This window comes from Lepus europaeus, chromosome 17 (genome assembly GCF_033115175.1).
Source record: "Lepus europaeus isolate LE1 chromosome 17, mLepTim1.pri, whole genome shotgun sequence".
Taxonomy (NCBI): domain Eukaryota; kingdom Metazoa; phylum Chordata; class Mammalia; order Lagomorpha; family Leporidae; genus Lepus; species Lepus europaeus.
The window spans coordinates 77,346,142-77,366,363 of NC_084843.1; the positions used below are offsets into that span (position 1 = coordinate 77,346,142).

The 20,222-nt window shown below is 48.3% G+C and overlaps 1 protein-coding gene and 1 pseudogene across 3 annotated transcripts in view; one reads left to right on the top strand and one right to left on the bottom strand.

Moving 5' to 3' along the window:
• Positions 1-6,574, top strand: part of PARG (poly(ADP-ribose) glycohydrolase) — a 125,595-nt gene extending 119,021 nt beyond the window's left edge. For all 3 annotated transcript variants that reach the window (XM_062215170.1, XM_062215168.1, XM_062215169.1), the window contains exons 17-18: positions 3,909-4,037; positions 4,591-6,574. In XM_062215170.1, coding sequence (XP_062071154.1) covers positions 3,909-4,037; positions 4,591-4,745 — 284 coding nt within the window. In that variant the 3' untranslated portion in view covers positions 4,746-6,574. The remainder of the gene's footprint in view (positions 1-3,908; positions 4,038-4,590) is intronic.
• A 5,694-nt stretch (positions 6,575-12,268) lies between these two features.
• On the bottom strand, positions 12,269-12,497 carry LOC133776471 (small nucleolar RNA U3; annotated as a pseudogene).
• Positions 12,498-20,222: the final 7,725 nt, after the last annotated feature.

The window sequence follows — 20,222 nt, forward strand, 5'->3', positions numbered from 1 at the left end:
ATGTCATAAATTCTTTCCCAAATTTGAGAATACTCAGCTATATCAAATTTTATTACTTCAAATTTTTTTCTTTCCTACATAATTTTTAAAACTTTTTATTTAAGAATTATTTGATTTACCAAAAGTAAAAATAATAAACTTCTATGTGTGTAGATGTATTTATGTATACACATGGACAGTTGTTTTTCTCAACCATTTGAGCATAAGTTACACACATACGCCCTCCTTCCTCAGTACTTCAATGTGTATTTCCTAAGGAAAAATATTCTTATATATAAGCAGGAAATGTACGTTTGTATTTTTATCTACTCTTTCTCATCTTGTCAGATGACCTAATAAAGCCCTTTCTTGGCCTTTTTCCTTTCGGGCACACAGTCTAGAGCCAGTACTGCATTTACTTGTCATGTCTTTGAGCCTCCCTTTGAATCCAGACAGTTTTCACAGCCTTTCTTTGTCTTCTATGACATTGACAAGTTGCAAGTATGCACATTGAGCTCGGCGACTGCTTCCTCCAGACGAGGTTGAGGTCACGCGTTCTCAGTCAGAGCGCCGCGTTCTTGGTCCTGTCGGGAGGCACTTGAAGGCCGTCTGACATCATTGGTGATCAGCATTTCCATCACGCAGAGTGTTACCCCTTTTCTGCACTGCGTAGTTGCTGAGATTTTTTTTCCTCCCTGTAACTAATAAGCCATCTATAGGAAGACACTTTGAGACAAACATTCCCCTGGATGGAGTACCTGTTCGTGATTCCTGCCTCCCCCAGTCTTTACCGTGGTGGCTGCAAAGAGCATGTTGCCATTCTGAAACTCCCTCCAACTTGGCCATGAGTCTGGAACTCTGTTAGGAGCAGTAGCCCCGCTTCTCTCCTCTGCTTATCTCTGTATCATCAGACAGACTCAGGTTCATTTTTCACAGTGGTTGGTAACTCCTCACTTACTGTTGAGATGCTTTGCTCGACCAGATGTGGGAAGGAGGGCGTTCCTTCGAGCCGGCTCCCATTTTCTGGGGATAAACTCCTTCCAGTTTTCCCTCCATCTTGTCTTTGAGCACTTCTTTACTTTCTGCTGTAACAAAATGTTCTGGCTCATTGTGTACCTTTCTTGTCCCTCCCTTGGCATCAGGCTTTTCCACCAGGAGTCCTGTTCCTCTCAGGAGGAATGGAATTAGAGAGGGAGATCTGGACACTGAGTGTGCTCATTGCCGCAGTGGTGTCTGGCATTTGGCCCTTTCAGCAGACAGAGGAAATCCTCACGCCAACAGACATACTTAGACATCCTGCGTGCACACTGGTACCTCCACATCTGCCCACCCCACAGAGTTCCTTTCGTCTTCCCCCATTCCACGTTTGTGTGTTGATTCTTCCCTAGTGAAACCACTTGCTCCCAACAACAGCAGCATATTTGCTCATTCGCTTAGTCCTCTAGTATACTGTGTAGTCGCTTCAGGACTGCTTTGTCAGCGCGGCACTGTGGCACAGTGGGTTAAGCCTCCACCTGCAGCGCCAGAATCCTAATGGGCGCTGGTTCAAGTCCCGGCTGCTCCACTTCTGATCTAGCATCCCTGCTATGGCCTGGGAAAGCAGTAGAGGATGGGCCAGGTGCTTGGGCCCCTGCACCCATGTGGGAGACGTGGAAGAAGCTCCTGGCTCCTGACTTCAGATCAGCCCAGCTCTGGCCATTACGGCCAATTGGGGAGTGAACTAGGGGATGGAAGACTTCTCTGTCTCTCACTCTCCTTGTCTGTAACTCTGCCTCTCAAATAATCTTTCAAAAAAAGAATGCTTTGTCACCTGTGCTACTATGGCAAACAGCCCTAGTAAAAGCAGTTGGGGATGTGTTGGCATTCCTCCCTCCTTGCCTGAGATGAGAGAATGTAGTCAAATACGTATTCATAAGCTACTGGCACTACTCCTTCCTTTTCTTTTTCATTCATTACCCTTCAGTGTAGCTGTACTGTTTGAACTAAAATCAGATTTCTTTGTTTTAGTTTACTGTCACTTTTTAGTTCCTTCCCCTATTCCCATTCTTACTGTTTTTATTTCTTGAGTGTGTACAAGTGTGTCACATGATCTTACAAATCAAGACTATATTTAGTTCCCATTTTCCATTTTAGGGAGTAAAAGATAACATAGCTTAATAAAGGACATTTGTTGTAACTATGTTCAGTTTTGTTATTCAAAATAAATTTTATCAAGATTAAAATTCTAGGAGCTGATAGTGTGGTGCAGTGGGTTAAGCCACCATCTGCAGCTGCAGCATCCCATACGGATGCTGGTTCAAGTCCCAGCTGCTCCACTTCCAATCCAGCTCTCTGCTAATGTGCCTGGCAAAACAGCAGAAGATGGCCCAAGTCTTGTGCTCCTGCACCCAGCTGGGAGATCCAGAGGAAACTCCTGGTTCCTGGCTTTAGCCTGGTCCAGCCCTCGCCATTATGGCCATTTGGGGAGTGAACTAGCAGATTGAAGATGTCGCTCTCTGTCTCTGTCTGAAACTCTTTCAAATAACTTTTTTTAAAAAATTATAAAGGAGCTTCATTTTTGGAAAGATGCTTGAGGCTCAGTGATTTGTGACTTTGGTCCTGGAGGTAGTGGCTCCACTTTGCTGTCCCAGCACACCAGAGAGTTACTGCCCAGTGCCTCCAGTGACACTGACTCCTTGCTACAGGGCTCAGGTGCAGATGGGAGCACAGGAGGAGCGCACTTTGAGACTGCAGTGTGGTTAATGAGAGAATTAATCCCTCCCAGATAGGCCTGTGATGCAAAAGACCAGCAGCCACGTAATATGACAAAATAATCAAATCAAGCAACAAACACCAAACTTTTAGCTCCAGATTAATAGAAGTGAATATAAATCCCACCTTCGTGCCTTGTTTTGAGCTTTAAAAGTACTTTCCTCTGTTGGTGATCCAGAAAGACACCAGTGTGGGGATTCTGCAGTTTAACAGTATTCGCAGCAGCAGCTCTGGAGTCGCATGGCTAGATAATATACCCATCTTGTAATCACCATTGCTTGTCTTTTGGTTTTGGTTTTTCTTCCTCTTCCTTTTCACTTTATTTGGAGAGCAAAATCTAGCACACTTACACATTCTGGGTACCCTGGCCCATCCCAAGCTCCAGAGCACATTGGCATAGGAAGAACCTTGGGGTAGATGTTTGGCGCAGATGTGAGGACGCCACTTAGGATCCCCACATTCTGTGCTGGGGATTGAATCCCGGCTTTCTGCTAGTGCACACCCATGGAGACAGCAGGTGATGGCTCAAGCACTTGGGTCCCTAGCACTGGCATGGAAGACCCAGATTGACTGCCACCTGGCTCAGCTCTGGCTGTTGTGGGCATCTGGGGAGTGAATCAGCCAATGGGAGATCTCTGTCTTTGCCTTTCAAATAATTTTTAAAAAAGAAAGAAGAACAAGAAGGATCTTTTTCTGCCTAGTGGTTGGAGTGCACCTGGTCCTTAACTCCAGACCCCAGTCTGGGAAGATAAGCCTGGTCTCTTCCACTCTGGTGCTTCGTGTGTCAGATAAAGAGGACAGCCGAAGTCTGAGAGCATGCGTCCACCCCAGTGGCCAGGCCTCCGTGGAACACTTGGGCAGTGTTGGGAACTGACTTCCTTGTGTGCACTCCTGCACCACCTCTGCCCCCCAATGAGGCCTGAGAGCAGCTGGGCCAGCTGGGCAGTGGTACCTTTGCTGTCCACTGGAGCCGGCTGCCGCGAGGGGCAGGCACGCACCAGTTAGCTGAGTCCATGGCCCTTGCAGTCACCATTTCTAATAACGCATACTAGACTGACACATCTTTGGTTTGTGATAAAGCTGTAGCCACACCAGCTGTCATGTAGCTGGTTGAGGGAGCTGAGGGCATCTAGCCGGGGGGTGCCGTAACGTAGCTGTGTCTTTTCTCTTGGCCACAGCCTTACTTCAGATCCTGGCAGCTGCTGCAGCCGAGCGAGACGTGGTTTATTTCACCTTCGGGGACTCGGAATTGATGAGAGACATTTACAGCATGCACACTTTCCTCACTGAGAGGAAACTGACTGTTGGTAAGTAGCAGCTGGGCTTGACAGTCGCTATCGAGATGGATCGCCCCGCGTCCAGGAGGAGCACTTGCTGAACCCAGATGGATCGCGGTGGGGAAGACGGCTTTGACGGGGGAGGACAAGGCTTCTCAGTGGCAGCATTTGCCATCTTTATCTCTGGCAGGTTCATCTGCAGTCTTGAGTATGTCATCTTATTAACAGCAGGCCAAGAAGCCCAAGTTAGTGCCCATTCTGGAAAATAAAGATGGGGGAGACCGAGAGGCCCCCCGGTCCAATCAGCAGATATGTGGGCATGCCCCTGGAGCTGGGATGCCGTGTGAGCTCCCAAGTCAGTGCCTGCTGAGATCCTGTGTGCACCAGTAGTTTCTTAAAGGTGGTTTTAAAGTTTTTAGGTTTATGTTGGGAAACCCTCTAAACATATAAAGTTCATGCTGTATTTTCAAAAGCCCAAGTCTGATCATCCTTCATTTAGGTCAAGGAGAAACTGAAGTGTTCTTTTGAACTTTTTTCCATTGACAAACGTTAATGTTGAATTGCTCTGGCCTCTGCCCTCCAGGAGAAGTGTATCAGCTGCTGCTGCGGTATTATAACGAAGAGTGCAGAAACTGCCCCGCCCCCGGGCCGCACGTCAAGCTGTACCCCTTCATATACCATGCAGCTGAGTCCTGCACAGAGACCCCCGACCCAGCCGGGCAAAGGCCAGCGACCTGATGAGCCAACAAAGAGAACCTCCTCCGGCCTCTCTCCAGAGACTTGCTGTTTGAATTGTCAGGGGAATGGATGAACTGACTCAAGTTAATATAAATATGTATATAATCCACATTTGTAATCCAGGACGTGGTGTCCCTCCCACGTGTGTGGCGGTCGGCTTGTCAGTCTAAGCGCCACTCCATCCTGATTAAGGTGGGCCTAGTTGTGTTTTCTTTCCATTTTCTTGTATTTCAATCTTCATTCTCTGAATCTTCTTTCTCTCACCCATCTCATTTCTTGTGGAAAGCCACAACGGGTTGTTCCCAGCCTGTCTCTGTCTCCATGCCTATATGAGCTCATATATTTTACAGATTGCTTCTGTAGCCAGCGGATGCCAGCCATGCCAGGGAAGAAGTCGAAATCCAGGAATCTGTTTCACTGGGTTTGCTAAAAATCTCCCTGTGAGCCTTTCACCCCAGCTTTTGTTATGCTTGCACTGTTTGAATTTTGAAAATTAAGAATTGGAGGTTTTTTCATACATTTGGCATAATGCAGGCCTTCTAGGTTAAAACAGTTCTTTATTTATGACAGGATAATATCCAGAAATGGTTCCTTGGAGCCCTTTACCTGTAAGGTTTCTCAGTCCTTGTCCCCTGATGAGTGTTGTTGATGACTGGTTCTGGGGACTGACTGAGATGAAAGGAAATGTGGAGTAAAAGAGGGCTTTCCTCCGATGGTGTAAGAAATCAGATTGAGGGAGGTTTTGTTTCTTGAGATTCTTTTCCTTTGTAAAAGTCAGGTTCCACGTTTGCTCTGTGGTGCTTTAGGTACATTCTCACAACCAAAGTTTGGGAACTGGAAACTTCACGCTGATCTGCGCCTCTTGGAGTTTCTGTGCTGTTCACAGGCTATGTAGCTAACAGATTCATTGAGAAATCATTTATCAGAAACCCCCGTATCATCTGTGCTTTATGTATACATGAACATGTCCACTTCAGTGTGTCGACATGTGAGCAGATAAACTCCAAGTAAAACTGGAGTAGTGACGGACGACAGGCTGAGGCTTTCCTCGTTGACAGTTGTGTCCGTTTGAGGCTGGCACCGAGCGTAACTGATGATGCTTTTTCACTTGTTAAAGTGAAGCAGAGCTGCCTTACAGAAGCGCGCACTTAGATTTCCAGAGCAGTCCCCACGCTTTACGCAGGGCTACCCAGGAGGCGCCTCAGCAGGTGGTCTGCATTCCCACTGTCAGCGCAGCAGGGAGAGGGGGTCCTCAGCCAGGGTCCCTAACTCTCTCTGTGTAAAGATCTGGCTCCTGAAGCAGCCGCTTGTCACCGATGGAGCTCTTACCAGGCTAAGATATCCCATCATCGTGCAGATTCTGCCGTTCCCCTGCCAGCACTCATGTCTCTGTCCTTCCCAGCCCACTCTATGCCTTGGGTAAGCATTCGTGGGTGTATTTCCTTTCCACGTTTTTTGCCATCCCTATGCTCTGCTCGTCTAACCATAAGACCAAGGGAACAGTTCTTTAAGATGTTTCCTGAACAGAGTGGATGGGTTTCATGGTAGAGAAATCACTAAATTTAGGTTGGCAGAGCCCTGAGCCTACCATTCCAGAACACAGAAGCCAAGACTGCCCCTGGTGCTGCGCAGGGTGAGTGGCCGGGCCGTCGACCCCACCGCCTCCTTGCTGTCAAGGGTTCCTGAGAGGAATCCAGTTGTTCTGGCAGAGAGACAGCTGATGCAGGTGGGGACATGGACAGAACTTGGCGGGGGAGAAAGTGGAGAGGACTCGTTACTTTGTCCTTAAATGCCTTCTGCAAAAATAAAAGAATCAAACATCTAATTAACCCTTGTGTCTCTGTTCTGAGGTGTTTAATAGCCTCTTGCTCTCTGTCATCTGAGTTTATTGTTTTATTTCATGTTGCTGACTCCTCCCCTCCTTAGTGTACCAAGGCGTGAGAGGATGCTCTCGGTTTGATACTCTTGGGTTTCCTATTTGATCCTGTCCCACTCCCACAGATACAGTGACAGTTTACAGAGCAGTGGGCAGTCGTGGAAAGGGCATGAGGTTTTCAGTCAGGGAAGCTAGGCTCAAATGCCACCACACACTCCCAGCTCACTTTTTTTGCTTTTTAAGATTTATTGTATTTATTTGAAAAGCAGAGTTAGAGGGAGAGACAGATCTTCCAACTGCTGGTTGACTCCCCAAATGGTAATGGTAGCAACGGTCAGGGTGTGGGTCAGGCCAAAGCCAGGAGCCTGGAACTCCATCTGGGTCTCCCAAGTGGGTGTCAGGGATCCCACAATGGCTGGAGCTAGGCCATGCGGAAGCCAGGGGCCTGGAGTTCCATTCGGGTCTCCCAGGTGGGTGGCAGGGCCATCCTCCACTGCGTTCCCAGGCCATTAGCAGGGAGTTGGATCTGAAGTGGAGCTGTCAGGACTCGAATCACAAGCAGGCAGGCAGGCACAGCAAGCAGTGGCCCAGCTCGCTGCACCGTAGCGGCCCCCATGAAGCCACTTTCCATTTGAGATGTTTGCACAGGTGCTCAGTCACAACATTCAGAGTGTGTCTGAGACCCTCAGGGCAGGGTGGGGAGCTTTTGTGTGTGGATGTACTGATCCCCGTTCGATGTGAGGTGTGCAGACAAGGCACCATATCTTTGCCAGCTTCCGAGGTCCTGGTGTTGTTTCCTTTTCCTAATTCCATCTTCCCTCCAGAGAGCCCAAATCGACCCTGAAGGTTCTGAGAACTGAAGCCCACTCATAGCATTTTCTCTTGACGTCCCTGTACTCAGCCTGCAGAAGTGAGTTGCATGTTTAGGCTAGTGGTTCAGAAGCTTGAACAGCACCACCAGTGTTGGACTCCCCTCCACGACCTTCTCTGGGGAGTGTCGTATAAACAAGTATCCTAACTCGTAACACGATGGGTCGACCAGATGTCCTTTCCATACTTCATAAGGGAGCTGAGAACCAGCACCTGCCACTAGAGGTCCAGCAGTTGTTCCCAGGGTGGGCTTGGTGGCACCGGCATGGTGCTTAAGCCACTGCTTAGGACTCGGCCGTCCTGTACTGGAGTGCCTTCGTTTGAGTCCACCTGTGCTGCTGACCTAGCTTCCTAGTGATGTGTACCGTGGAAGGTGGCAGGTGATAACTCAAGTCCTTGGGTGCCTGCCGCCTCTGTTGGGGGTGGGGGTCCCAGAAGGAGTTCCAGGCTCCTGCTGTTGTGAGCATTTGGGGAAGTGAACCAGTAGCTGGACGGTCTCTCTGTCTCTCTCTGTTACTCTGTCTTTGCAATGAAGTAATAAAACCTTCATGTTGAAAGGAGAAGAGAAAGAACATGGGGACTGAAGCATTGTTCAAGGAAACAATTTTTTAAAATTTCCCAAATTTGGCAAAAGGCACAAACCTACAGATAGAAGAAGCTGAGTGAATTCCAAAAGACTGAACCCTAAAAATTACATACCATAACATATCATATCCAAATTTCTGAAAACTACAGAAAAAAAATCTTTAAAGTGTGAGGAGGGGAAAATGACAGATTATAGGACAAACACAATTGAGATAGCAACAGATATCAGACTTCAGGAAGGCTAGAATGAAGCCCCAACAGTGTTTCTGTCAACGCCGAGTTCTGTATCCAGCAAACAGAACACTGCAGGCCGGCGCTGCGGCTCAATAGGCTAATCCTCCGCCTTGTGGCGCCGGCACACCGGGTTCTAGTCCCAGTCGGGGCACTGGATTCTGTCCCGGTTGCTCCTCTTCCAGGCCAGCTCTCTGCTATCGCCTGGGAGTGCAGTGGAGGATGGCCCAAGTGCTTAGGCCCTGCACCTGCATGGGAGACCAGGAGGAAGCATCTGGCTCCCGGCTTCGGATCAGTGTGATGCGCCAGCCGCGGCGGCCATTGGAGGGTGAACCAACGGCAAAAAGGAAGACCTTTCTCTCTGTCTCTCACTATCCACTCTGCCTGTAATTAAACAACAACAACAACATAACACTGCAGAGATAATGAGGAAATCAAAACTTTCTTAGAGAAAACCAAGAGCACTTACTGCCCACAGACTAAAAGAATGGCTAATGGAAGTTCTGAAACAAAGGAAATGGTGAAAGAAGGAATCTGGGGAGGAAAAACAAAAAACATGGGTAAATGCAATAGGCGTAGGCTCTACGTCGCTTCCAGTTACTGAGTGAGGTGTGTGGAAAGGAAACTGAACTGCCTGTGCTTCTCAGCGTGTGTGGAGGAGATGGTTGACAGCTACCTCTGGGACAGTGAGGGGCTCACGGGAAAGGAAGAGGTCTTCACACAAGCTGCTCTGGGGACACCTGCAGATGGCTCAGCTTTGCATAGACAGCATATTACATCGAGCAACCCCTAGGAAGGCTGCACAACAGAAATCAAAACTAACATACGTTTATCAAAATGGAATTCTCAAAAAGGGGGGGTGGGGAGGGCACGTCAGTTAACCCAGAAGAAATCCAAGAAAAGAAAATGAACACATTGAAACAAACAGAAGACACGGCAGAAAAACCAAGTGGTTTTTTTCCCCAATTCCAGCTGCCTGCCAGTGCAGACCCTAGGAGACAGCAGGTGATGGCTTGAGTGCTTGGGTCCCTACCACCAGCATGGCAGAGCTGGGTTGAGTTCCCAGCTCCTGACTTGTGAGCATTGGGGAATGAACCAGTGGATGGAATCAACTTTAATTTCTCTCTCTCTTCTTCTCTTCCCGCCCCCTTTCTCGGACTGGTTCAGCATTCAAAAATCAGTTCGCGTAATCCATCACATCAATAGGCTAATGATCATACATGATCATATCCGTAGATGACAAAATCTAGTAGCCACTTAATGATTTCTTAAAGAAAATCCAGTAAACTAGCGATAGGAGAACCTCCTTCACTTGATAAAGAGCTCTACTGTTAACATCATACTGACTGGTGAGAAATTAGGAGCAGAGCAAGGCTATCCCCTCTCACCATGTCTATTAACCTACTGGAAGTTCTAGCTAATACCATAAGGCCAGAAAAGGAAATTGAAGTGACATGGATTGGGAAGGGAAAAAATATATAACTGTTCTTCATAAAGGACAATCATCTATATAGAAAAATCCAAAAGAATTGACTCAAAAAGTGGAAACTGATAGATGATAGCAAAGTCGAAGGATACAATGTTAGTGTGTACAAGCCAGTCACTTCCCAGTATACCAGCAATGGACAAGTAGAATTAGAAATTAAAGACACAGGGGCCAGCATTGTGATGCAGTGGGTTAAGCTGCTGCCTGCAATGCTGGCATCTCACACGAGCACGGCTGCTCCACTTTCCATCCAGCTCCCTGCTAGTGTGCCTGCCTGGGCCCCTGCCACCCACATGGGGCACCCAGATGGAATTCCAGGCTCCTGGCTTCAGCCTGGCCCAGATTCAGCTATTGTGATCATTTGGAGAGTGAACCAGTAGATGGAAGATCTTTTTCACTCTGTCTCTCCCTCTCTCTTTCTCTCTCTGTTAACTCTGCCTTTTAAATAAATATCTTTAATGAAGGAAAAGAAGAGATGGTTGGGGCATGTGTTTTAGGTAGCAGTTAAAACACTGCTTGGGAATATATAGATTAAAGTCCTGGCTCCACTTCTGATTCCAGCTTCCTGCTGATGCACACTGGGAGGCCAAATAGTTGAATCCCTGCCACCCACATGGGAGACCCAGATGGAATTCATGGATCCTGGCTTTTTCCTATCCATGCCCTGGTTTTGTGGGCATTTGGGGAGTGAACCAGAAGATAGGAGATCTCTATCTCTCCCTCTCTCTCTAACTCTGACTTTCAAATAAATAAATACATAAATCTTTTTCAAAAATGGCCTAAATCTAGGGGCCGGCGCCATGGCTCAGTAGGTTAATCCTCCGCCTGCCCTGCGGCGCCGGCATCCCATATGAGTGCCGAGTTCTAGTCTTGGTTGCTCCTCTTCCAGTCCAAATCTCTGCTGTGGCCCAGGAGGGCAGTGGAGGATGGCCCAAGTTCTTGGGCCCTGCACCCGCATGGGTGACCAGGAGGAAGCACCTGGTTCCTGGCTTCAGATTGGCACAGGGCCAGCTGTAGCAGCCATTTGGGGAGTGAACCAACGGAAGGAAGACCTTTCTCTCTGTCTCTCTCACTGTCTATGACTCTACCTGTCAAATAAAAAAAAAATAATACAAATGGTCTAAATCCAAAACGCTAGCAACACCGAGTATTCCAAGTGTTTCATTCTTTACTGGCAGGACTGCGAAATGGCATAGCCAGTTTGGAAAACAGTTTGACAGTTTCTTACAAAACTAAACATCCTCCTACCATATGATCCAGCATTCACACTCCTTAGTGTTTATGTAAATGAATTGAAAGCGTCCACACAAAACCTGCGCACAGTTACAGCAGCTCTGTCTACCATTGCCAAAATCTGGAAGCAACCAGAATGTTCTGTAGGTGAATGGATGCATAAATGGATACATCCAACAGATTATTATTCAGCAAAAGAAGGAAATGAGCTACCCAGCCCTGAAAATGCATGGTGGAATGCACATTACTGAGTGAAAGAAATCAATCTGAAAATGCTACCTGCTACGCTTTTAAACTACAGGACTTCTGGAAACAGCAAAACAATAAACTTAGTAATTGCCAGGGGGTTAGGGTGGGGAGAGAGGTGGGGAGGGGTGAGAACTGGGCCACCGGGTTTTCAGGACGGTGAGAGCACTCTGTAGGACACTGTAATTGGGGGATACGTGACTTATGCACTTGCCAACTCTGGGGGCCTGTGCAAGGCAAACTGGACCCCTAATAAGACCAAGGGAGTTAGTAAGAGTATATCAAATTTGGCTCAGCCTACAAAGCTAATGCAAGGTAATAACAATTGGGAAAGCTGAAAGAAGGGGTACAGGGAAACTCAGTACTGTCTGCTCAACTGTTTGGTAAACCCAAAATTGCTAAGTCATTACACAAAATTTTCAAAACTCTGCATAATAAAAATGAGAGAGATGGAGAGCCGTATTAACTGATTATGGGGCCACACTTCTCGGCTTTGAGCTGGCACTGAACAAGGGAGAACCTGGCCTTCTTTAAAAAGATTTATTTATTTGAAGGGCAGAGTGACAGGGAGGGAGAGAGAGAGAAAAAGATCTTCCCTCTGCTGGTCAGGCCAAAGCCAGGAGCCTAGAACTCCATCCAGGTCTCCTAGGTGGGTGGCAGGGGCCCAGGCATCTTTCGCTGCCTGCCCAGCACATTAGCAGGGAGCTGGATCAGAGGCAGAACAGCTGGGAATTGAACCCCAGGCTGGGCCAAGTCGAAGCCAGGAGCCAGGAGCTTCAGCTGGGTCTCCCATGTCGGTGGCAGGGGTGCAAACACTTGGACCTCCTTCTGCTGCTTTTCCAGGTGCGTTAGCAGGGAGCAGGATTTGGAAGTAGAGCAGCCAGGACTCCAGCAGGCATCCATATGGGATGCTGGTGTCAGGGATAGAGACTCCCTTGCACCACAACACCGGCCCCTGGGCTTCTTTTCTTGACTAATGAATCCTAGTAGACAGAGACGACTCAGACTGCATACACCCCCTCCTCTCCTGAGAACAGAGAACAAGCATCAGTGGATCGTCTGTGACAAATGGCAGTTGCACAAAGTCACACTCAGGCACCCGGAGCCGTCGTGGCTCCCGGCAGGCCACGCGGCACCTCCTCCACCTGGCTTCAGGCGCTCCACACATTCAAAGCAGCTTCTCTGGTTAACGGGTTATGGAAATGATCCCAGGAAGTGCCGTCTTTCTGGACCTCTTAATGGCGAGGCTCACGAGACGTTCCCACTAGTCTAAGGAAGCTGGTTCTGTGGACCTGGATGCATCGATAAGAAATTTTTTATTAGTAAGTCAATTCAACATGCACTTGTTCCATGTCCTGGAGTTCTAGAATTCACTGGCCTTGGGAACATCCCGGACAGAGTGCTGGTGGGCCTGTGCTGGGAGGACAGAAGGCACCTGCAATGCTGCTTCCCCAGGAACCCTGGGGCAGGGGGCCCCGGAGATGAGACAGGAGGTCCAAGCAGGCTCAGGCGATGAGGCCGGAAGCAGAAGGCCGGCATGCAGTGCCTTCCCCCAGCTGAAAGCAGAGCGACAGGAAGCAGCCTGGGTGCCAGCTCCTGCAGGGCAGTGGAAGGGGGCGCCCCACAGCTGCCGCGAGTGGGCTGGGGGGCTGGGGGTTGCAGGGCCAGTGTTTGCTTTTCTGAACGAAAGCCACAGGGAGAGATCAAAGAGGACGGGCAGAGCCTGCTCCGCAGCCCCTACCTGTGCTGGGTTCTGTTTCCTCCGGGAAGCTGGGGGAGACCAGGACATTCCTTTCCCTTCCCAGGCCCCCTCCTGGTTTGCCTGAAATCCCACGAGGAGCTGGGACCCTCGCATAAGGGGTCGTCAGCAACGGTGGGGGTGGACGGGCCCACAGCTTCTTCCTAAGAGCCTCAAATTGGAAACTGTGCAAATGCCCGTGAGCTGGAGAATAAAGGAGCAATCCATAGCTCAGGCTTACCACTCAGGAATAAAAAAATAATGCGTTACTGAGGAAGTATAAACAACACGGATGGGGCCGGCATTGGCCACAGCAACATCCCATATGGATGCCTGTTGGAGTCCTGGCTGCTCTACTTCCAAATCCTGCTCCCTGCTAATGCAACAGGAGAAGGCCCAAGCGTTTGCTCCCCTGCACCCACATGGGAGACCTGGATGAAGCTCCTGGCTCCTGCCTTCGACTTGGCCCAGCCCCAGCCATTAAGGCCATCTCAGGGAGTGAACCAGTGGATGGAAGTTTGTGTGTGTGTGTGTCTGCCTTTCAAATAAATAATTTTAAAAATGGGTGAATCTCCCGGTTGCCCCTCTTCCAGGCCAGCTCTCTGCTGTGGCCAGGGAGTGCAGTGGAGGATAGCCCAAGTGTTTGGGCTCTGCACCCCATGGGAGACCAGGATAAGCACCTGGCTCCTGCCATCGGAACAGCGCGGTGCGCCGGCCGCAGCGCGCTACCGCGGCGGCCATTGGAGGGTGAACCAACGGCAAAAGGAAGACCTTTCTCTCTGTCTCTCTCTCTCACTGTCCACTCTGCCTGTCAAAAAAAAAAAAAAAAATGGGTGAATCTTAAATAAGCCTACACAGGAATGTATGCCGTATGTTACTGTTCAGATAAAATTCTAGAGTAATCGTAACCAATCCACAGGGACAAATGAAGCAAAATTTAGCATAGAGGATTTACTGGGAAGGGGGTGTAAGAAACCATCTGGGATGATGGTGATTTCCTATATCAGGATAAGGGTTGGAGTTTCACAGATGTATGCAAAGGTCAAAATAGATCACATGCAGCCCAATGTATGCATTTCCTGGTATGTAGATTTTACATTTCAAACTGTAAGGAAATATTAAGCTCTGTTTAATGACCTGGATGACAAAGTATTTAAGGGGCAATGTCTAATGCATACAGAAAGCTGTTGTGGGCACTTGGGAAAGGAACCAGCAGACTAAAGAGCCTCTCTCTCTCTCTCTCTCTCGCTCTCTCGCTCTCTGGCTCTCTGCCTTTCAAATAAATCTTCAAAAAGAAAATTGGGAAAATATCCAAGAAAACATTTTAAATGAGATTAAGAAAGTAAAAAGGGGGGGGGTGTCATAAAGAAAGTGATTGACTGGTAAAGAAGATACAACACACATACACAAGTATTAGGAATCTAAAGAAAATGGAACAGTGGAACAGAACTAAGATGATTTAAAACTATAACCCAAGAAATTATTCCAAAGGTACATGAAAACTTAGGTCTACGTATAGGAAAAACCTAGTGAGCACCCAATTACAATGATCAGCTCCAAGACATAGTGTGGTAACAGTATTAGATTTAAAAGATGAAAAATCTCAGAGCCTCCGGACCTAAAAGCCAAGTAAGTTATAAGAGCAAGAAAGTTAGATGGCATCAGACTCAATGCAACAATATTTTATGAAGCAAAGGGGAAGAGATTTTTTTAAAATAAATTTTAGGCCGGCGCCGTGGCTCAACAGGCTAATCCTCCGCCTTGCGGCGCTGGCACACCGGGTTCTAGTCCCGGTCGGGGCACTGATCCTGTCCCGGTTGCCCCTCTTCCAGGCCAGCTCTCTGCTGTGGCCAGGGAGTGCAGTGGAGGATGGCCCAGGTGCTTGGGCCCTGCACCCCATGGGAGACCAGGAGAAGCACCTGGCTCCTGCCATCGGAACAGCGCGGTGCGCCGGCCGCAGCGCGCTACCGCGGCGGCCATTGGAGGGTGAACCAACGGCAAAAGGAAGACCTTTCTCTCTCTCTCTCTCTCTCTCTCATTGTCCACTCTGCCTGTCAAAAAAAATTTAAAAAATAAATAAATAAATAAATAAATGAATTTTAAAAAGGGTGTTTGGATAATTGACTATTCATATGGATAAAAACTAATCTTACACCTAACCTCACATTATACAGAAAAATAAACTTAAGGTGGATCATAAGTACAGCTTTTATGATCAAAAGAACGAAGCTTCTAGAATCCCAAAAAGAGTACATCTTCCTGACCTCAAGTTAGATGAAAACGTCTTAAGCAAGATGCCCCAAAGCACCAAACATGAAGGAAAAGAGTGATGATTTGGACTGCATTAAACCTATAGTTGTAGCTTCATCAGAAATACATCAATTGCAGGTGAAAAGTCCAGGCCCTGAGCAGATGTTTACAACACATCTAATAGGTGAAATCAATCATACTCAGAATACAAAGAGCAACGTATTACCGATCAGAAAGAGACAGACAAAACCTGGTAGGAAATTGAGCAACCAGTTCTAACAGGCAATGATAAAAGGGTAAATCAAAATGGCCAATACACTAAGGAAAGGTGCCGGATAACATTAGTTATCAGGAAAACACAAATTAAAATCAGGAGTGGCTGGCGTTGTGGCGCAGCGGGTAAAGTCACCACCTGTGACACGCGCATCCCAGATGAGTCCTGGCTGCTCCACTTACCCAGCTCCCTGCTAGTGCACCTGAGAAAGCAGCACGTGATGGCCCCTGCCACCCTTGTGGGAGACCCGGATGGAGGTCCCGATTCACATGCATGAGGAAGTTGGGTCAGAAGCAGAGGAGCCAGGACTCTGACAGGCACTCTGACCTAGGATGTGGGTACCTGAAGCAGCGACTTCGCCTGTGTGCCAAACACCTGCCCCTATTTTAGACTCCATTCCTACATTATTTTGAATGACAAAAGTCAGTCATAGACATGTGTGTAGTGGGTGAATAGCTATGCCTATACATGTATATACAAGCAAAGTGAATTATGGGTTTAGGGATGCATGCTAGTGGAAAACTATAGAGGTGAGAGAGAGAGGCCACCACAAACACCAGCACAGCTGGTGCTTAGAGAAAGAGGGGCTGTGACTGGGAACAGGAACTGGATGTGTGGCGGAGCCTTCGGGGGAAGCTGGAAATACACAATTGACTGGCCCGAGGAGTGGTAACCTCCATGCTTCCTCGAAATTGATGTTTGCAGTGCTCACCTGTACCTAAGAGTTGCACAGAGAATGAGGTAAAAAGAGAGGTGGCTGGCGCCATGGCGCAGGAGGGTAATCCTTCACCTGTGGCACCGGCAACCTGTATGGGTGCCGGTTCAAGTCCTGGCTGCTCCTCTTCCAATCCAGCTCTCTGCCATGCCCAGGAAAGCATGGGAGACCCGGAAGCTCCTGGCTTTGGATCGCCCCAGCTCTGGCCATTGCAGCCATTTGGGGAGTGAACCAGCAGATGGAAGACCTTTTGCTCTGTCTCTCCCTCTCATTGTCTGTGACACTACCTGTTAAATAAATAAATAAATAGAGAGAGAGAGGGAGAGAAGAAGGAAGCCTCATTGGCATCTAGTTGACATGCCATGAAAATTCACCTATTCTAGGTGCCGATTTTAATGATTTCCAGTTTATGTACAGAGTTGTCCAACCATCTAATCTAACCTTAGAATAACTCTATTATCCCAAGGAGACACTTCATGTTCACTCACTCCCATCTCACCCCCAGTCCTTCATCTCTGTATGGGGGCCTTTTCTGAACATTTGATAAACATGGGATCATACTTTATGTGGTGTTCCATGTCTGGCTTCTCACCTTGTGCACAGGGTTCTGAAGTTTATCCATGTTGTGGCGTAAATAAGTCAGCCTTCAAGGATTGATAGTATTCCATTGCATAGTTAGAAACCATACTGTGGGCCGGCGCCGTGGCTCAACAGGCTAATCCTCCGCCTTGCGGCGCTGGCACACCGGGTTCTAGTCCCGGTCGGGGCACCGATCCTGTCCCGGTTGCCCCTCTTCCAGGCCAGCCAGGGAGTGCAGTGGAGGATGGCCCAAGTGTTTGGGCTCTGCACCCCATGGGAGACCAGGAGAAGCACCTGGCTCCTGCCATTGGAACAGCGCGGTGCGCCGGCCGCAGCGCGCTACCGCGGCGGCCATTGGAGGGTGAACCAACGGCAAAAGGAAGACCTTTCTCTCTGTCTCTCTCTCACTGTCCACTCTGCCTGTCAAAAAAAAAAAAAAAAAAAAAAGAAAGAAACCATACTGTGTTTACATAAACCATTCTGCGTTTACCCACCCATCATGGCTTTTGTGATGCCATTGCAAACATTCATGCTCAAGTCTTAGAGTGAGGAAGTGCTCTGTCACTCGGAAAATATATGCTTGACACTTTTGAGGCTCAATTGTTTTCCAAAGCCCTCCACACCACTTCACAACCCCGCCAGCAGTGCATGGGGGCTGTGATTTCTCTCCAGCTTTGTCAACTCTTATAACTCTCTGTCCCTTGTTGCAGCCACTAGTGGGAACGAAGTGGGGTCTCCCTGGTTGTGGTTCTGTAATGACTAATGATATTGAGCGTCATTTCATGTGCTTACTGGACATTTTCTTTTTTTTTTGGGGGGGGGGAGGGAGAAATGTCTGTCCAAATCTTTTGCCCGTTATTAAATGTTTTGTCTTATTAAGCTGTAAGAGTGTTTTGTTGAGAGGCAGAAAACACACACACAAACAGAAACAGCTGGAGAGGGAGGCAGATCAAGGCTTCCACCTGCTGGTTGACTCCCCCAGATACCTACACGGGCCTGGGCTGCACCTGGAATCAGGAGCTGGCTCAGGGTCAGACCCAGGCGCTCCAAGGAGGAACACATTGCTAGAGCAAATGCCCACTGCAAGAGAGTTTTTGAAGAAAGATTCTGCCGGTAAATCCCTGGTTGGGTATATGTTGTGCAGATATTTTCTCCCCTCTGTAGGTTGTCCTTTCTATCTCCTGGTGATCTTGTTTGAAGGGCAAATTTAAAATTTTTGACAAAATTCAATTCATCGATTTTCCTCTTGTCACTTGTGCTTTTGGTGCTGTGGTTATGAAAGTTGCTTCACCAAAGTTCACCTAGGAAATTATGGTGTGCGGTAAGGGGTTTGAAGTTCATTCTTCTTCTTCTTCTTCTTTTTTTTTTAATGTTAAGTGTAAAGAGTTTTCTTTTCTTTTCTTTTTTTTTTTTTTTTTTTTTTTTTTTTGACAGGCAGAGTGGATAGTGAGAGAGAGAGACAGAGAGAAATGTCTTCCTTTTTGCCGTTGGTTCACCCTCCAATGGCCACTGCGGCCGGCGCATTGTGCTGATCCGAAGCCAGGAGCCAGGTGCTTTTCCTGGTCTCCCATGCGGGTGCAGGGCCCAAGCACTTGGGCCATCCTCCACTGCCTTCCCAGGCCATAGCAGAGAGCTGGCCTGGAAGAGGGGCAACCGGGATAGAATCTGGCGCTCCGACCGGGACTAGAACCCAGTGTGCCAGCGCCGCAAGGTGGAGGATTAGCCTGTTGAGCCACGGCGCCGGCCATGAAGTTCATTCTTCTGCAGGTGGATGTCCACTTGTCCCAGCACCATCCACTGGAACGGAGGGGTGAGTTTAATTTTTGTTTGTTTATTTTTTTAAAAAAAGATGTATTTATTTATATGAAAGACAGGCTTGCAGAGACAGAGAGAGAGAGAGAAATAGAGAGAGAGAGAGATCTTTTGTCCACTGGTTTACTCCCAAATGGGGACAATGGCTGGAGCTGCATCTGGGTCTCTCACGAGAGTGGCAGGGGCCCAAAGACCTTCTGCTGCCTTTCCAGGCACATTAGCAGGGAGCTGGATGGAAAGTGGAGCAGCCAAGAATCGAACCAGCATCCACATGGGGTGCCGGCTTTGCAACCGGTGGCTTAACCCGCGTCACGGCAACACTGGCCCCAGAAGGACAATTTTTAAACAGAGGAAAGCCTTTGGTGGTTGTCACGCCTCATGAGCCTGTCCCAGCTGCCACCTGGGTCTTCCAGGACTTTCTGCATAGCATGGTTCCAGTCTTCCTCTCCTGGCTTCATTCTCCTAAGAGTATTTGCAAATGTGCCTTTAAATTCAAATTAGCCCCCTTCCCTTCCTGCATCTTCCTCTGGGGCCTGATAAAGACACTTTCTTATCCCCCTTCTCAATCCAGCAAGGAGTCTTGGCTGTGTGAAGCTTTCCCGGCCCCCTTAAACCCAGCGTCCCAGTCCTCCGTCCCAGGTCCCTGGCTTGAGCATCCTCTGAGTGTCCAGGAAAACCTGTCTCTCCCTCTGTTTTCTTCTGTCATTAACATTAAAAGGAATGGCCGTTGGAGAGGAGGAATAACCCTCGCTTCTCCTCTCTACCACGGGAGGATAACTGTGATTGACAGCAATTCATTGTGTACTTCCAAACAGCTAGTGCAGAGGCCTTTGGATGCTCCCGACACAAAGAGATGGGAAATGCACGAGGTGTTGGATAGGTCAGGTGCCGTGTCTGATTATTACACATCGCATAGATGCATAGAAATGTCACTTCCTATGCCACACATGTGTACAATTGTCATTATTTTAATTAAAAATTTAAATACCAGCAACAAACTTTTTATTTTTAATTTTTTAAAATTTTGTGTTTGTTTTTACTTGAAAGTCAAAGTTACTGGGAGACAGAGGCAGAAAGAGAGAGAGAGGTCTTCCATCCACTGGTTCACTCCCCAGATGGCCACAACAGCCAGAGCTGCACCGATCCGAGTGCAGCCAGGAGCCTCCCTGGGGTCTTCCATGCAGGCACAGAAGCCCAAGTACTTAGGTCATCCTCTTCTGCTCTCCCAGGCCGTAGCAGAGAGCTGGATTGGAAGTGGAGCAGCCAGGACTCAAACCAGCGCCCATATGGGATGCCAGCACTGCAGGCGGCGGCTTTACCTGCTATGCCACAGCATCAGCCCCAAAACTTCTTTTTTTAAAAACATGTATTTATTTGAATGGCAGAATGACAGAGAGGGAGAGACAGAGAGAGAAAAGGAGGGAGGGAGGGAGGGGGAGAGAGAGAGAGACACAGAGATCATCCATCCACTGGTTCACTCCCCCAGATGGCTGCAACAGCCAGGGCTGGGCCAGGCTGAAGCCAGGAGCCAGGAGCTTCATCCTCATGGGTAGCAGGACCCCAGGTGCTTGGCCCTCATCTG